Source organism: Pelmatolapia mariae, linkage group LG12, assembly GCF_036321145.2.
Source record: "Pelmatolapia mariae isolate MD_Pm_ZW linkage group LG12, Pm_UMD_F_2, whole genome shotgun sequence".
NCBI lineage: Eukaryota > Metazoa > Chordata > Actinopteri > Cichliformes > Cichlidae > Pelmatolapia > Pelmatolapia mariae.
The window spans coordinates 18221745-18237410 of NC_086237.1; the positions used below are offsets into that span (position 1 = coordinate 18221745).

The window sequence follows — 15666 nt, forward strand, 5'->3', positions numbered from 1 at the left end:
TTGTTGCTCACTCATTCCTTCTCTTTATTTATTATTCAGCACCATGTTGCATGAGCCTTCTGTGGTCTGACACACTTGTTTGATGACTGACCTTTTATTCATACTGCTAATTGAGCTCAGCTCTGTAAACCTGTTTTTTTTAGGCCACTGTAGTTAAATTGTGTTCTGGCAGAGATTACCCAGGACGTGCAAGAAGGAGTAACAGACCAGAGGACTTGAATGGTCCCTGTTTGAAGTAAGTTTCTTGAAGAACCTTTGCAAACACAGGAAAAGAACAAAGTCAAATATAAACAGACTATCTCTTATTCATATTATCTGTTATTCAGTATTTATAGACGGGAGCTTTTTCATTCCAGACGACAGTAGGAAAGCATTTGCTTTTCCACTTTGCTAAATATTCATTCGTCTACATGTAACATCACTCTCCCTCTGATTATTCCATTACTCTCCTGTTGTTTTTTTTCTTTCCATGAAAATATGAGGAGCAGAGCGATGTTGCTGAACAAAAAAAAAAAAAACTGCTCGAGTGCCTGACAGTAGGGCCTTTACTCTATTTAACAAAAGTACTGCACTTACATAAATGTGTAACAAGACTGCAGGCTTGGAGAGATCTTTTTACAAACAAAAAGTACCATGTAAATTAATAGATATGGCTATAGATGGGGTATAAATAAACATAAGTAGAGATACATCTCAATATTTCTCACCATTTTATATCTCAAGAGCTATTGAAATAAGTAGAGAGAGATTGAGAATAGCATTAGATAGATAGCTAGATGGGTACTGAGAGAGATCTCGATAAAGATGGGTTGGAGAGAGAAAGAGCTATCGATAAATGAAGGGGTAGAGAGCGAGATATCAATAGATGGTAGACAGAAATAGCTATGAGAAATGTCGATATCAAGCTCGATACATCTAGGTACCCTACAAGAAGCACTGCGGTAATAAAAAAGAAGAAGGAAATGAATGTGAAAGGTACACAGACATTCAAACACTCCCCTTCATTCACAGTGGAAATTAAATTCTCTCCAGAACAAAAGTCAATGGGTTTTTTTTCCTTCTAATTTTACTCCTATTTGTTCTCATCTTCCTACATCCATTTCCATCACGCTGAGTAGAAAATGCCTCTTTGTGTAGAACAGCGTCCCTTTATTTAATAACCAGCATGAAACATTAATGCAATTCATTGTTTCATCTGACCTCGTTCATATGAGTTATTAACAGCCGCCCAGAGATGCGACGCAATCTACAGTAGCTCTCCCGGCAGTTATGTGACTGTAAGCAAACAGCGACAGGCCGTCATCCCGCCGCTCCGTTACATAACCGTGCAGGAGGAAGGAAAACAAAAAGAAGAGACCCCGAGCTTTTCTGCACCTGTTTTATTTGACATCCACGAGTAACAACACGCACATAAACCAGAATTTACTGCTCCTGCTGCAGTCGGCCCCTCTCCCCCGAAAGTTATTATGTTGTGCGGTTTGACAAATGGCCGTCACCTTCACTGCGGGGCAGAGTGGAGACGCTATTGAGTGGTGCTCTGAATTGTGGGAGAACAGAGCAGGTTACAGTGAGAGGCTGTGAGTGTGGTGGAGGGCTTGTGGAGGGTACACCTGAGGAGCTGATAAGAGGTCTCTTTTAACCCAATGACAAAAATAGACACCTTGAAGCATTATGTAAGATCTGAGATAAAACGAAGTCACAAAAGAGGAAAGTGACTTGTGCTAAATATTGGCTTTGAGAGTTCTTCTAAACGTGTGTGTGTGTGTGTGTGTGTGTGTGTGTGTGTGTGTGTGTGTGTGTTGGCAGCATCCAAAGCTCAGTTCAGAATGAGTAAGAGCAGCATACGCAGACATTTACATCACCTTACAATACATTTAACATAAAAACAGTATAAATTTGGTTTATAGAACTTTTAATCCAGCCACAGTGGGACATCATAAGCTCTGATACAAATGTGGCTGAAAAATCACATTCAGTGCAAAATTGAGACAAAGAAAACAAAACAATGAATAAAAAAAAAACCGAAAGAAACATTCTGATGCTTTACAACATGGCCACGTATCAAAGTGAACCATTAACACTGGTCTTCACGGACATCGCAGTGCTGCGCTGTGTCAGTGTTCACAAAAGCAGGTCACAGAACAGTCAGCAACTCTTCACAACTCAATAAGTAACACAGATGAAAATTGTGACTCAGTCAGTGTTTCCCAACAATTACTCCATCATCTAGGGCTGAAGATGAAGGGGGGAAACAAACCAAAAACACAGCTCATGTGAATCATTGTGTCAGCAAAGAAAGATCAACCTACTATTATGAGTCACGTATTCAGTTACACTAGATTTTAAAAAGAGACACCCAGAGTGAGGATTTTTTTCCCCTCTATACTTAACAATCCACTGATCAATACAAGTGAAAACAAAGAAGAAGAAAAAACTGTGATAACTCTGACATCTTTGTGCTGTAAAGTATGTGACCGTGTACTGAGCCGTTGTTCCACAAACATGGAAGAAAGAAAATAGTTCTCACAGGTTGCATACAGAGGAACGCCTCTGTGTGACATCAGTAGTGTTTATGTGGTGAGTGACTGCCAGGCCATGGCACCCAGCTGTCCCCCGACCCACCACAGAGCTGCTCCCAAAGAGGCGGCTCCCATCACAGCCAGGCTGGCCTTGAGTACAGCGCCTGGGTGTCTGCTGAAGCGGGCCGGGGCCACGCAGGCCAACGTGGCCACAGTCACGGTCAGGGTGAAAAAAATGGAGACGGCCGTGTTAATGGCCACAATCTGGCCGAACTTGGCGAAAGGCACAATGACACAAAAGAAGAGAGGGACTGTGGAGATCGCTGTGGTGACAGCGCTGGACACTATGGCAACACCCACATGGTTCACTGCCTCCAGAGTCCGCCTCTGCCTCTCGGCCTGAGGCTCCTGCGAATAAAACCGAGATTTAAAAAGTGCAGACTCTGAAAAAAACACGCTATGGTCAATTTTAAATTAAAATAGTCACGTACCAAGTTATGAGAAGGCATAGAAGGTGTGTTCTCCCCAGCCAGAAGGTATCCCTCCACCAGGTGTAGACAGTAATCCACTGAGGATCCAACAAGTATTGACAGAGAAATTGCCTCCACTGCTCCCATCTCCCATCCCAGCCAATACATGAGCGCCACTACCAGACAGATCACCCCTGTTCAAGACCAAAAACATGAGGGAAATGCACTCTTGGTTATCTGAAAACATCACTTTCAAATGCAAATATGTTAGTGCGGCTCTTACCGAGAATGGTTACGAGCACGGGCAGCAGCAGCAGAGGATGTGCGGTAAACACAGACACAGCTGCCACGCAGATGGCCAGAGACAGCAGCAGACTCCAGAGGGCACTCTCCACACCTACAACAGGACCAGAGGGCAGCACTTTCAGCATTTTAATCTGTCTCCAGTTTTAGAAAAGGAAAAAACAAACACTGCATCTCTTTGACATCTGCTCCACCTCTCACTTGCCTATGATTTCCATGAAGATCTGCTTCCAGTGCTCACACGTCTGGAAGCCTCTTTGCAGAGAAGAGGTCTGCGGGAGAGTTGCGAGCTGCTCCTGGATGAAGTTCTCCCACTGAAGGAAATCGGAATACGTCTGAAATGAGGATTTTCCCTTGTATGTGGTCTTACAAGGGTGGAGGAGGAAGAGAGAGAGAGAGAATTAAGGGGTTGCGGCAACTCTGAAACCGACGGCGGTTTGTCGCATGGAGATGAAGAGACTTACAGATTCGAAGGCCATGGACAGCCAGCGGACCTTCCCCCCATGCATTCCCACCGCTCCATGGGACAGCTGCCCTGGGAGCAGGTTGGGTTCAGGGAGAGAGTGGCACTCGGGATGAAGAAGAGGCAGAATGGAAGATAGCTTGTTGCCTGTGAGGAACAGCAGACTTTTTAGCCTGCTTGCTGTCAAATCAGAAGGCCTAACCTTGCTGATTTGACTTTATATTACTTTTTTCTGCCACAAAAAAACCCACATCTGAAAAGTTACTTTCCCCTCCCATCAGATAAGCAAATGTTACCTGACGGCAAGCACTGTGCTCCTCCCGGCTTCACGAGCTGTGTGTTTGCACTAACAGCTTTGCAGATTTTGCACAGATGCCCCATCTCCTGGAAAATATCAAAGTCTGGATCCAGTATAATGCTGCCCTTTGGAGAGAATCAAACAACAAATTTACACACGGTGAGAAAGTCATTTTAAAATCCGGTGCGGCATTCCTCCAGTCGACAGTTTAAGATGCATGTGGCGCAGGTGTGACCATCACCATATCTCCAATCACATGGTTGTCCCTGCGTTCGGTTCGGTTCACTCCCAGGATCCCAAACACAAGGAAAACCATGGCTCCGGTGTCGACCAGAGGACGCACCGCCGGTTGGCCGCACACACCGCCGCTGCACGGATTGAAGCCAAACGTTTTGGATGGTTTCGTTTTGGCAGCAGATGAGGAATCTTTGAAAATAGAAGCAGAGAAAACCCTTTCAACCACGTTTATTTATACAGGGAAAAAATATCTGCATAACTGGTGTACTGTGAAAAAAAAACCTCTCCAGAGGATTCACTTTAAGAGGAGAAGTCACATCAGTGCGTTTTCTCTGTAGTTAAGGCTCAGCTAAATGACAGGAAAAAGACATTTGTGCAGCGTGACTCATGCAGAGTGAGAACTGTTTTCCTGATGCTAACAAACAGTCTTTATGTTTATCACGAGACGCTTGCTCGCTCACCGCTGGGAAAAGGCGTATAAAAGCTTCCCCGTGAAGGTCCATCAGGCCCAGAGCTAATGCCACAGCCTGGCGGGTTGACGCACACGCGGCTGGGATGAGGTCTCAGGCGGCACTGAGCAAAGTACAGCTTCCTAAAGGGAAAAAGCAGAGCTGAAAAATGACAGATTTCCCCACTAAAACAACCTGACAGCCTGTCTCAGTTTCTGTTTTACATTCTTCCTTTGTGCCTTCACCTGCTGTGCTGCTGTGGAGACGATGCTACATAAAAGGAAAAATCTGGCGTCCAGCCATGACGAGGATCACACGAGCCGGACGTGATCATCCAGCTGTCGTACGGGAGGTATACGTGGGAAACACACACTGTCATTCTGGCGGTGTAATTGCCATGGGGCTGATTAAAAGCCTATTCAAATAAAACAAGATTAGTTGTAAGCTGCTTTAGTGGGACTCGAATTATTACCAATATAATCAGGTTGACTTTTTTCCTGCTCTCACACCTGGAATGATGACACCTCCTCACGCTCTGTGCTGCACATCTTCCACGGGGACGGGATGCTGGCGTTAAGGGAGAAGCGGTAAATGGTTGTAGAGGCTCCGTGGTCTAACTTTGATATGTACACTGTCACAAGAGGGCCTAGAAAAAGGTACAAAGGTAAGGATTTTAAAGACAGGAAAAAGGACTTAAATGAGAAAAGGGCTGGGTTTTGGGGGTTTTTTAAGTGCTGGGTTTTTACCTGTTTGGTTAGCAAGTGAGTCCTGTTTCACTTCACTCGGAGCAGCAGTGGGAGTTGTCCTGCTCGGCCTCTGCTGATGTGTAGAATACAAAAATGCAGACGAGGGAGCGTGGGTGGGCAGTGGGTGGGGTTTTTCCATGAACACACCTGCAGGACACAACATGCATTTTTTTTTCTTTTGATATTCGTTCCAGATCTAAGAGGTTAACCGAGTTGTGCTTCCACTCTTACCTGAGCACATGGGACAGGAGATGCCTTGGCCGCTGAGGTTGCTCCGGAGAGCCAGCAGACTCTGGAGGTTTGTATCTTGGCGGAAAAGAAGGGGAGCGTGAGTGGCCGGCCTCAGGAGACAACAGAAGGCAGCTGAGAAGACCAGAACCAGGAGAAAGACACCTGGGCCAGAAGGGAGATGATAGCAAACAATGACAGAAAGGAGGGTTTGATAGAACAGTTGTGGGACAGATCAGCAGTGAGGATCAATTACAGTCACTCCCAAAGAGTGTGGATGAATCCTTCATGAGAATGCTTTGCACTCACTCTGACAGGCAGAATCCCCTCAGGGCAAACAGAGATTACAGAATTTCTTCAGTAGTTCTTACTTAAGCCTGAGGTGACTCTCACATCTAAACCAAACATTAAGAGCTCTGCACACAATATCTTAGAAGCCGCAGCCACTGAGTTTTGGGATATAAATTGATGTTGTCTTTGCAAGTTCTGAGTTAAGATTAAATCTCACCTAGGACAGATTTCCGTCGCTCCACAACCGGCTCAGCCACTAAGTGCTTCAAGGCCCACTGGAGATTGGTGCTCACCACACCCACGTGCCGCTGCCCCGGAGGGGACAGAGGTGTCTCGACCGACAGGGACAGGATGGCCGCATCGCCGTCTGTGTCGCAGAAGCCTGGCAGAGACGAAGGAAAAGAGCCTCAGAGGTGCCCCGAGAGACACATTTTTACAACCAATCCTCCTGCCAGCCTTCATTCCGATGCTAGGCAGATAATAATCTCACCTGGCTCCATTTCCACTGACAGAAGAGCCACATCATCATCCTCGTCCGACAAAGGGCTGTGGTTCGCCGACAGGCCCGAAAACAGCTTCCAGCTTCGCGGGGTGGAGAGTTTAGGGGGAGAGAGAGAGAGAGAGAGACAGCTGAGGGGGATTACATCTGGGTGGGTGTCACGCAGCACGCACAAAAAGTAAGGAAGCAAAAGCTTACCAGCTCAACCAGGCATGTTCACGAGGCTCCACAAACTGTGTCCAGATACAAAGGGCAGCTGGCATCAGGACAGACACCCAAAGCCAGCAGCAGCTGACGATGAGAGCCATGAATAGGCCGAAGTCATGCACGGCTGGGATCTGAGTGTCAGGTGAACAAAGCGCAGTGTAAAGGACCTTGAAACATTCAATTTGTGCTTATCGTGGGAAAAATGGTTGTCTGCTGAGAGAGGCACTTCTATTCACTCACTGTAGGGGAGTCATTTATACGCCCTGTACATGTCCTATTAACCGCTGTTATTTTCTTTTCTTTCTCTATTCCATAATTACCTGAGAGAAGGTGTTAGCGGCATAAGCGGCCGCAGTCGTGAAGGAGGTCAGAAATGTCGCTCGGCCAGCTGTTTTAATTGTGTAGATCATTCGCTGCTGCGGCTGATGCAAATGAGAAGCCTGTCTGAAAGTGCTGATGAACACAAACACATCATCCACCCCTGAGAGATGAAGGGTAGACAAAAGGAGGACTTCTTAGCACAACTCATGACAAAGAGTTGTAGTTTTCCTCATTTTAAAGCAATAGCTCCACGTAGCATTCACGTACAGCTGAGAGTCAGAAAATAAAAAGGACACTATGTTTGCATCTTGTGCGTGAAATCAGCTAAAGCCTGCAGCTTGTTAGTTTAGCGTGAAAAGCCTGGAAATGGGAGCTAGATGGGGACCAACGAGAGGCAGAGAAATACAGTGAATTTTCACAGTGAAGTCAGTCATTAACACTTATACATTGTATAATTACTCTGCACACAACACGGCTTTGCTACAGCATGTCATATGGAGGGGATTATGGTTTTATGGGGGATTGTGCCATTTGCTTAACTGGTGACAAGACTCCATTGAGTCACTAGAAGTAGTAATTAAATCCCCTGTAAAAGTACAAGGTGGCACTTTTACATTTTAATGAGATTTAGTGGTTCTGAGAGGCAGTTTTTTTTTTTACTTTAGACCCAGCCAGGCTTGTGGCTTCTTCTTCAATTCTGTATTTAGGTGTAGCTAAGCCAAGCTTGCCTTGAGCTTCACATATACACCGATTACGCATAACATTATAACCACTGACAGGTGAATAACACTGATCATCTCTTCATCATGGCACCTGTTAGTGGACGAGTTATATTAGGGAGCAAGTGAACATTGGTCCTTTAAGTAGATGTTTAAGAAACATAAGGATTTGAGTGAGTTTCAAAGTGTGCTGGCTAGATGACTGGCCAGAGCATCTCCAAAACAGCAGCTCTCGTGGGGTACTCCCGGTCTGCAGTGCTCAGTATCTATCAAAAATGGTCCAAGAAACAGTGGTGAACCAGCAACAGGGTCATGGACAGCCATCAATGATGAACATGAGGACCGAATGCTGCCCCGTGTGGTCTGATCCAACAGAGAAGCTACTGCAGCTCAAATTGCTCTAAAAGCTTAATGGTGGCTCTGATAGAAAGGTGTCAAAATACACAGTGCATTGCAGTTTGTTGCAAATGGGGCTGCATAGCCACAGACCAGTCAGGGTGCCCATGCTGACTCCTGCAGACCATGTACATCCTTTCATGGAAACGGTATTCTCTAATGGCTGTGGCCTCTTTCAGCAGGATAATGCATCATGCCACAAAGCAAAAACGGATCAGGAATGGTTTGAGGAACAAAAACATGATTTTGAGGTGTTGACCTGGCTTCCAAGGCCCCCAGATTTCAATCCAATCAAGCATCTGTCCAATGTGCTGGTGAAACACGTCCGATCCATGGAGGCTATACAGCACAACTTACAGAGTTTGCTGCTAACATCATGGTCTAGAGGAATCCATGCCTCGCTGGGTCAGGGCTTTTTTGGCATCAAAAGGGGGACCAACACAATATTAGGCAGGTGGTCATAATGTTATGGCTGTTCAGTGTATTTTACAAATACTACGCACTAACAAAGTGGCATCAATCTTCATAAACACAAAGTGTTTTACAAAATGTCAAACTATTGCTTAAACGACTTACCGATACCGATAATAACAAACGCTGCAACTCCGTTGAGAATGCCCAGGTACCTCACGCCAAACACGACGTGGTATAAGAAAAGAGCCATCAGGCAGCTCAGTCCAATGCTAGCAAGTCCAAAGAAAGTCAAAAAGACTGCACAGAGACAAGAAGAAGCTTGTAAATATTTCTGCGCCTTCAAACAGAAACATGTACGCACATCGATGTAAGTGAAATACGGGGATACTGTACCAGAAAAGGAGGTAAGGACGTAGACAAGCACAGTAATACAGGCTCCGCTGACCACAGCCAGCATCATGTCATTGTGGAAGGTGTGTCTCACCTCGTCATCAAACAGCTCTGTTCCCCCATATAGCACCTTTACCTGACTGGAACAGGTCACACAGACAAAACAACTTTGAGTGTTTGCAATAGCATTCAGTACCTGTGAATACAAGAGTTTTTACTGACCTGGTAGACTGGTTGGCCAGGATGTCTGCATATTGGACCACAAAGTTTTTGAAGCGTGCTCTCTGCTCATCTGCTCGGTCCTGCAGGGAGTAGTAGGATGGCAGAGGAGCTCCGAAGTGGATTTCACTGCGTAACAGGGATGAGGACAGATGTTCCGGGGACAGACTCTCATCCACATACCAGTAAAACTGCGGGTGGGTAATGGCCAGGCTTAGAGAACCTGCACATGAGGAGAATCAGCAAAGTTAAGTTGGGCTACCCCAAGGAGTCATTCAAGCTTGAACTGGAATTTCAACCTGCCTTTAATATCAGCCAAGTCTGGGCCCATGCCATCATAGTAGATCTTGCCTCCTCTCTCACTGGGGTAGAGGTATGACAGGAGGGAGCTGGGTGGGGAGCAGTAGGACGGCCCCAGTGGCAGATCCCTCAGTAACTCCAGAGGCTTCCAGCAGAACTGATGAAACTGTGGGTGCTGCATGAGCAGCCGCTCAACTTGGTGTATCGTCCGCAGGCGCTCTGGAGTGAAGATGTTGCGCTCGCCTTTGCCTTGAGCCACAAACACCAGCTCAATCCTCCACAGAGCCTGGCTCTGTAAGTAGTAATTGGGAACAAATCTGCGCTTCCTAATGAGGGAAAAAGTTGAATTTCCATCCCCTAATCTCGCCTCTTCTTCCTCTTTTCCTGGATTTATGCTTTCATGCGTCCCCGTTTCCCCCTGACCCAGATGAGGCGCTGTCCTTTCATCTCTGCTTGCTGCAGCTCCTCTCTTCTGATGATCGCTGGCTTGTAAAGGGTCCCTTTGAGGAGCGGAGGACCCCGTGTCCTCATTATCCATCTTATTGAACATTTCCTTCCTGCCCAGCTTCTCAAGCAGAAGCTCTCGCAGCGCCTCAGACTCCATGTTATCTATGTCTCGCCTGCGTCTGTCCCACGACCCCAGCTGAGTCTTTACGGCGATGGCGAGGGCGTCAAAACGTTCAGCTGAGAAGTGGCTGTGAACCTCAAAGGCACTGTAGGAGAGGTCTATGTCCAGAGGAGGGCAGTAGAGTAGCATGTAGGCAAAGAGGGCACATGGCAGCAAGACAGCTGCCCCTAAAACCGCCCCACTGGCCCAGGGTTGCGTGTAAACCCACCCCACTGCCTTCCACAGTCCACAAACCCAAGCATCCCCCGAGGAACAGCTCTGCTCTGCGGCGTGTGCTGCTCCATCCTCTTCCTCCAGCTCCTCCTCCTCTTCCTCACCACCCCAGCTGGTGTGAAACAGCAACGGCTCATCATCCACATCCATTGCGCACCTGTCAGGGACACATAAGACCACTTGATCATCACTCACTTAACGTTATGGCTCTTCTCCACTTGGTCAGGTGAACCTGAGCACAGCTGCGACAGAATGGGCTCGAATGGGGGACAAGGCAACTTTGAAAGTTGCGCTCGGAGAGCAAGGACACGAGCGAATTAAGTCTATCCTGAAGCAGCTGGCGACAAAGGCCGTCCACTGGTTGCTCGCATGGAGAAAATTGAGCGGGGGGGACCTTTTTTTCCCCTTCTTGTTCTTCCCCTCAAGGGCTCGTAATAGAAAATGGCTGGCTGAGTCCTGCTTTAAGATGCTGATCACAAGGGCTTGGGGTGAGACAGGCTAAAAAGCTGTGATTTAATTCTTTTCTCTGCCAGCCCATGCAAGCCATTATCACCCGGAGAGCGTCTACTAGTGGGGTTCTACATATGACCAGTCGATGCAGTTGTTTCCACCCTGCACCAAATTAAATCATCTCACTTGTCTAATTAGTGACAAGAAGAGTGAGCGGGGTATAAAGAGTTTATCTCCAGCGATGGGCAGCCTTCGACTAATCGTGTCAATAGGTGTCACTTTTTCCCCCCACCCCTACTCCTCTTTTCTCCCAGGCAAGACATTGCAGACAGTTTGCATTCAAGTGGCAGTGAGCCTGCTAACTGCAGCAATTTATCTATTCTCTTTAGAACGATGCTTTAAGGTCAGCCAGGTAAGACATTGAATCATGATTATGTGTAAAAGATAGCTGTAGTCAGCTTTCTAGCTAGAGTGAAAAATCCATCATAAAAGAGAGTAATTTACAAATGACACGGTTTAATCGATATTTGCAAAAAAAGATTCCTCCCGTTGGAGAGCAGGGAAGAAAGACTGTTGAGAGGCAAACCCTTAAGGTGCAAAATGAACTGTAGGCGTGCTGATTTATGGGACAGTTTGTGCTCTTACATCTAAATGTAGTTGATTTCACGGTGGCATTAAAGGGAGTGCTCCACTCGGAACAGCCAGCCTCCTTGTGCGGCCACCGTGCAACAGTCAGACTCCGGCTCACAGACTGGTGGATGTATTTAACGGGCACATCATTAAAATCCTTTACCCTCCAGTTCCTCGCCCTTTGAGAGAAACACTTTTGATGTTCTCAAACATCCACCATGGTTTCACGCTGGATTTCACATTCAATAGATCTTAAAACCTGCGAAGTTGAAAGCAAGAGCTCCGCCCTGCATTTAACGTCCTTAGAAAAAAGGCCGAATTTGGGACTTCTTTTAAAAATGGACAACACTTTGTTTTATTAAGCACCATGTCATCCAAGTGCACGGACAAGGGCACCGCTGCCCCTTTTAATGGGAGTGCAGATGGGGCACGCGGTGTGAATGTGAGCTTCCCGCATTTTTAGAGGATAAACGCATTAATGGTGTTTGTTAGGTAGCTTTTTTGTTAATACAAAAGCTCAGGATGCATCACTAAACAAAAAGAAAACCATCTTATCATTCTTTTCAGTGACTTTTTCCCTTAAACAACACAGACATATATTTTAAAAAAATAACAAGGAAAAATAATTGGTTCCAAATTGCTGGTGTAATTTCAACTTATTATGACTCGTTATCTGCAGCCATCATGGGCTATTATTCCATAATGAGTCCTATTATGTTGTTTTCCTCTAATGCTGACTTTTCCTCGTCAAATGCGTTTTCGGTCCAAGCGTCACTATTTTGCATTGAAAAACACGAAGAACTAAACTCGATATGATTCTGTACTTGGGGGGTAAATGAAATTGAATACAGCTACTAATTTTGGCAATTAGATTTTGGTAATCCTCTGCCCCCCTCCCCTCCCCTCTCAAGCATGTTTTGGTCGTGATGCTCTCAGCAGCAGATGAGAGGAGGCACACTGAGAAGTGCAGAAATATCATGCGAAGAGTGGGAAAGAGAGGAGAGAAAAACGGGGAAGTGGGTGAAGAGACGGCGCAGCCATCAGACATCAAACAAACCGTGGGCTCCTTGAAAATCTGTCAAAAAGAAATTTCTGCTAGTTAATAATTATGTGTATGTGTATGTGTGTGTGTGTGTGGGGGGGGGGGGGGGGGGGGGGGGGCAGCAGCTGAAAAACAGCACTACAGGTGCATCTTAGGGCCCGCTTCGACATAAAAAAAAAAGCCTCACAAGCCGAGCAGACTTCAAACTCTGAGGATGTATGAGGAGAGTGAGGCAGGCTCAGTGCAAGCTCTGCCTGCTTTTTATGATCCCTCTACTGTCTACATGTGCCTCGCAGCGGCGTGCAGGTACAGTGAGGGAGAGATAACTACCCACGGCCTCGGGGACGCATCTTTTCGTCTCTTCGTGATGAGTCTGGCACTCCTTCGCATCCAGGAACATTGCGCCTCGTGTACAATAATTATGAGTGGAGTACAGCTGCAAAGCACTGCGAGCGGTACGCAGCCTGGTATAACTAATGTGTTTACAAGCTGCCAGAACTGTTCAACGTCGCTCCTAAAAAAAAAAAAAATAGGAGAGAGCAGTCGATTTAAACCACACCGGCGCAGGTGTGGATTAAAAAATAAGAATAAGCTGGCATCGTGCTTTAAGTGTATGTTGGTATAAAAGCAGTCTGCCATATGGCTGAGTGTATATTAAAGCTGCGTCGCTCTTAAAGGAGAGGCTGTGGTTTTCTGTCTGTAATGCAGTTACATTGTGAATGAATGTGAACAAATGAGACAGGTGAATGCGCCAGGAGGCCTGGAGTGAAGTTGCACGTGCTGGGTTTTCAGGTGTAAAATTGTGTTAATTGTCTGAAAAATGAATTTTTGATGCCGTTGACATCCCGCTTGCGTTCAGGCTCACGTGGGAACTTTGTAGCTTTTACAGTTTTTTTTCCCCAACAAGTGATGTTTGTGCTGTACCTGCCAGCTCGTTGGAAGCACAGCAGGTGCAGGTGATGGACAGAGCTGTCTCGTATGTCATGTTCAGCGAGTTGAGGGCATCCAGGATGATGAACTGGGAAAACCGACCGCGTTCTAATGTACTCACGGCCTCTCCCGTAAAAACACAGATAAGCTCAGTGTCGGTGTTATTACCCTCCTTTACATCTCTGGGTGATGTGAAGCCGGCGAGGTGTGCTCTCCGAGCAATCCCCAGCTTGCTGTGAGCCTGAACCCTTCACATATCTGAACCCTTCACATATCATCATTACTCTCAACATCTCTCTCAGCACTCTGTTTGCCCTCAATCTCTTGCCCTTTTCTTCCCATCAGTCTCGCTGCCTTTTTTTTTTTTACCCCCACATCCCTGTCCTGTCCACAAAGGTGAGATATTTGTAACCTTCATTACTGATAGCAGGTAAATATTACCCCCCCCCCCCCCCCCCCCCACACACACACACACACCCCTCCACCTTCCTCAGTTTATCTCCTCTTCATCTCATCCAATATGGATATCGCATGCTGCCTGCTGACCCACACAAACTGAGCTTGGTGTAGGCTCAGCCAGCATAGCACCTCATTTAAAGGGGCATTGATTTCACCACTAGTGCTTTATGAATATATCCCTTATGCATGAGCATTCAGCAGTGTGTTTATGGCAGACGTGCCTTCAATTCTATACACGCTCTCAATCTGTGCTTCAAATCAAACTCTCAAGGTCCATCTGCACCCAGCAGAGATGTTCATTTTCTTATTGTCTTTGAATTCCTGCTCAAACTGAAGGCAAAGCGCAAAGCTCTGTGCATACAGTGAGAGGCATCCAGGGGATCTAAAATTCAATTTCTCTCCCTCCCCTGAATGAAACTGAACACCAAAGCCTCATACTACACTGGAGGTAGTTTTTTTCCCCTCTATCTTGGCAGCATAAGAGGACATAGATAACAGTATGAAACCAATTTCCTACAACTTTCTAAAACAATTAGTGCACTTTATCTTTTATTTTCTAGATGAACAGCTTCAATGATCTGCCTTCAGCAATCAGCATCTCATATTCACATTTAATTTAAAGAAAAAAGAAAAGATCAGACAAAAACAATAAGCAATCCCATCAAAGCAAAATAAATCTGCAACACAGGGGAGAGACTTACCTGAGGCTGATGAAACAAAAATTACAGGTGGGGCGATCAGGCCTGTTTGGTCCACTTGTAATGTGCTGAACTTGTGCTCTGTAATTTCATCTGCTCCACGCACTCATGTGGGGGGGAGAGAAATGATCAGTTAGTGTTTTAATGTCATAGTTAATAACTCATCAAGAGGCACACTGAGGGAGCCCTCAGCAGAGAAACCCACACAAAAGCAAATCCACTATTCTCCCCTCACTCTGCAAGAATCCTCTAACCCCGGCAGTTCATAATGTGTTGTTTTCCTCTCCTTTTATGCTCCCCAGTCCTTTCTCTCCCTCCCCTCCTTTCTTACCCGGTTGTCGAGGCGACAGAGTCAGTGAGAGACATTTCTTCCCAGAAGCTCCTCTCTCTCTCTCCCATGGCTTTGTTCAGCCTGCTCTGCTGACTGGCTCAATAGTGTATGAGACACAAGGAGGGAAACGCAGCTCGAAAACCTCTGCGCACCCCCGCGACAGGCTGGCGAGCCCGCGGGGATTTTTATACCACTGCAAAAATGTCACCGGGAAAAAATTCAAGCATCAGTCAGCTAGTTACGGGTGACCCAAAGGATGCAGTTGTCACGGTACCGCAGCAAAGCCCCCTCCCATCACATCAGAGTTGGTATGGTCTAGTCTAGTCTCAGTTGGTGGGGAGGTGGGGTGTGCTATAAGAGGGCAATGAGAATAACTGGTTACAGTGGGAGACAAAGTGCAGGCAATTTAAAATAATCATCTGAGAAAAAGAGTTTATTAGTTATTGCTTCATTTTCATTCTTCAGCGCCGACCAAGTGAACGAAGCTGCTCAGCCTGCTGTCCTCTGTTGTAAATGGTTTGACTGCTGTGTTATACGGCATCTCTAATATTTGGTGGGGGCTGTAAATTCAGCACCGATCTCAACTGTCATGTTTGCCTTGCTGTGCCAGTATTGCACTCTCCCGGACTGTAGTGCCCTCGCTCGCTCTCATCCAACATTAATGACCAGCACTCTCCTCACACCGCTACGTTCAACTCATCCATCACCTCGCTCCTCAACCCCTGTTCGTGTTTAACTTGGATTGCCTTGACATCAAAAGGTGATAATCCATCATCTAAATGAGAGCAGATAACTGTAGTGAAATTTCACTCTTTC

At 46.3% G+C, this 15666-nt stretch overlaps 1 protein-coding gene across 3 annotated transcripts; it reads right to left on the reverse strand.

Annotated features, from left to right (window-relative positions):
* Nucleotides 1–1317: 1317 nt before the first annotated feature.
* Nucleotides 1318–15119, reverse strand: disp3 (dispatched RND transporter family member 3). 3 transcript variants are annotated; one of them, XM_063490071.1, is made up of 22 exons: nt 14851–15119; nt 14523–14612; nt 9473–10467; nt 9173–9392; nt 8954–9090; nt 8723–8857; nt 7031–7191; nt 6702–6841; nt 6495–6586; nt 6222–6386; nt 5717–5878; nt 5486–5632; nt 5249–5385; nt 4985–5154; nt 4752–4882; nt 4295–4479; nt 4052–4178; nt 3757–3902; nt 3498–3657; nt 3273–3386; nt 3011–3183; nt 1318–2927 (listed from the first exon to the last, which is right to left on the reverse strand). In XM_063490071.1, the coding sequence occupies exons 3-22, from the start codon at nt 10458–10460 to the stop codon at nt 2571–2573; spliced, it is 4047 nt and encodes a 1348-aa protein (XP_063346141.1). In that variant the 5' UTR covers nt 10461–10467; nt 14523–14612; nt 14851–15119; the 3' UTR covers nt 1318–2570. The 3 variants fall into 3 exon arrangements, with proteins under 3 accessions (XP_063346141.1, XP_063346142.1, XP_063346140.1); XM_063490072.1 differs by having other exon boundaries at nt 14523–14624; XM_063490070.1 differs by lacking the exon at nt 14851–15119 and having other exon boundaries at nt 14523–14839.
* Between the last annotated feature and the right edge of the window lie 547 nt (nt 15120–15666).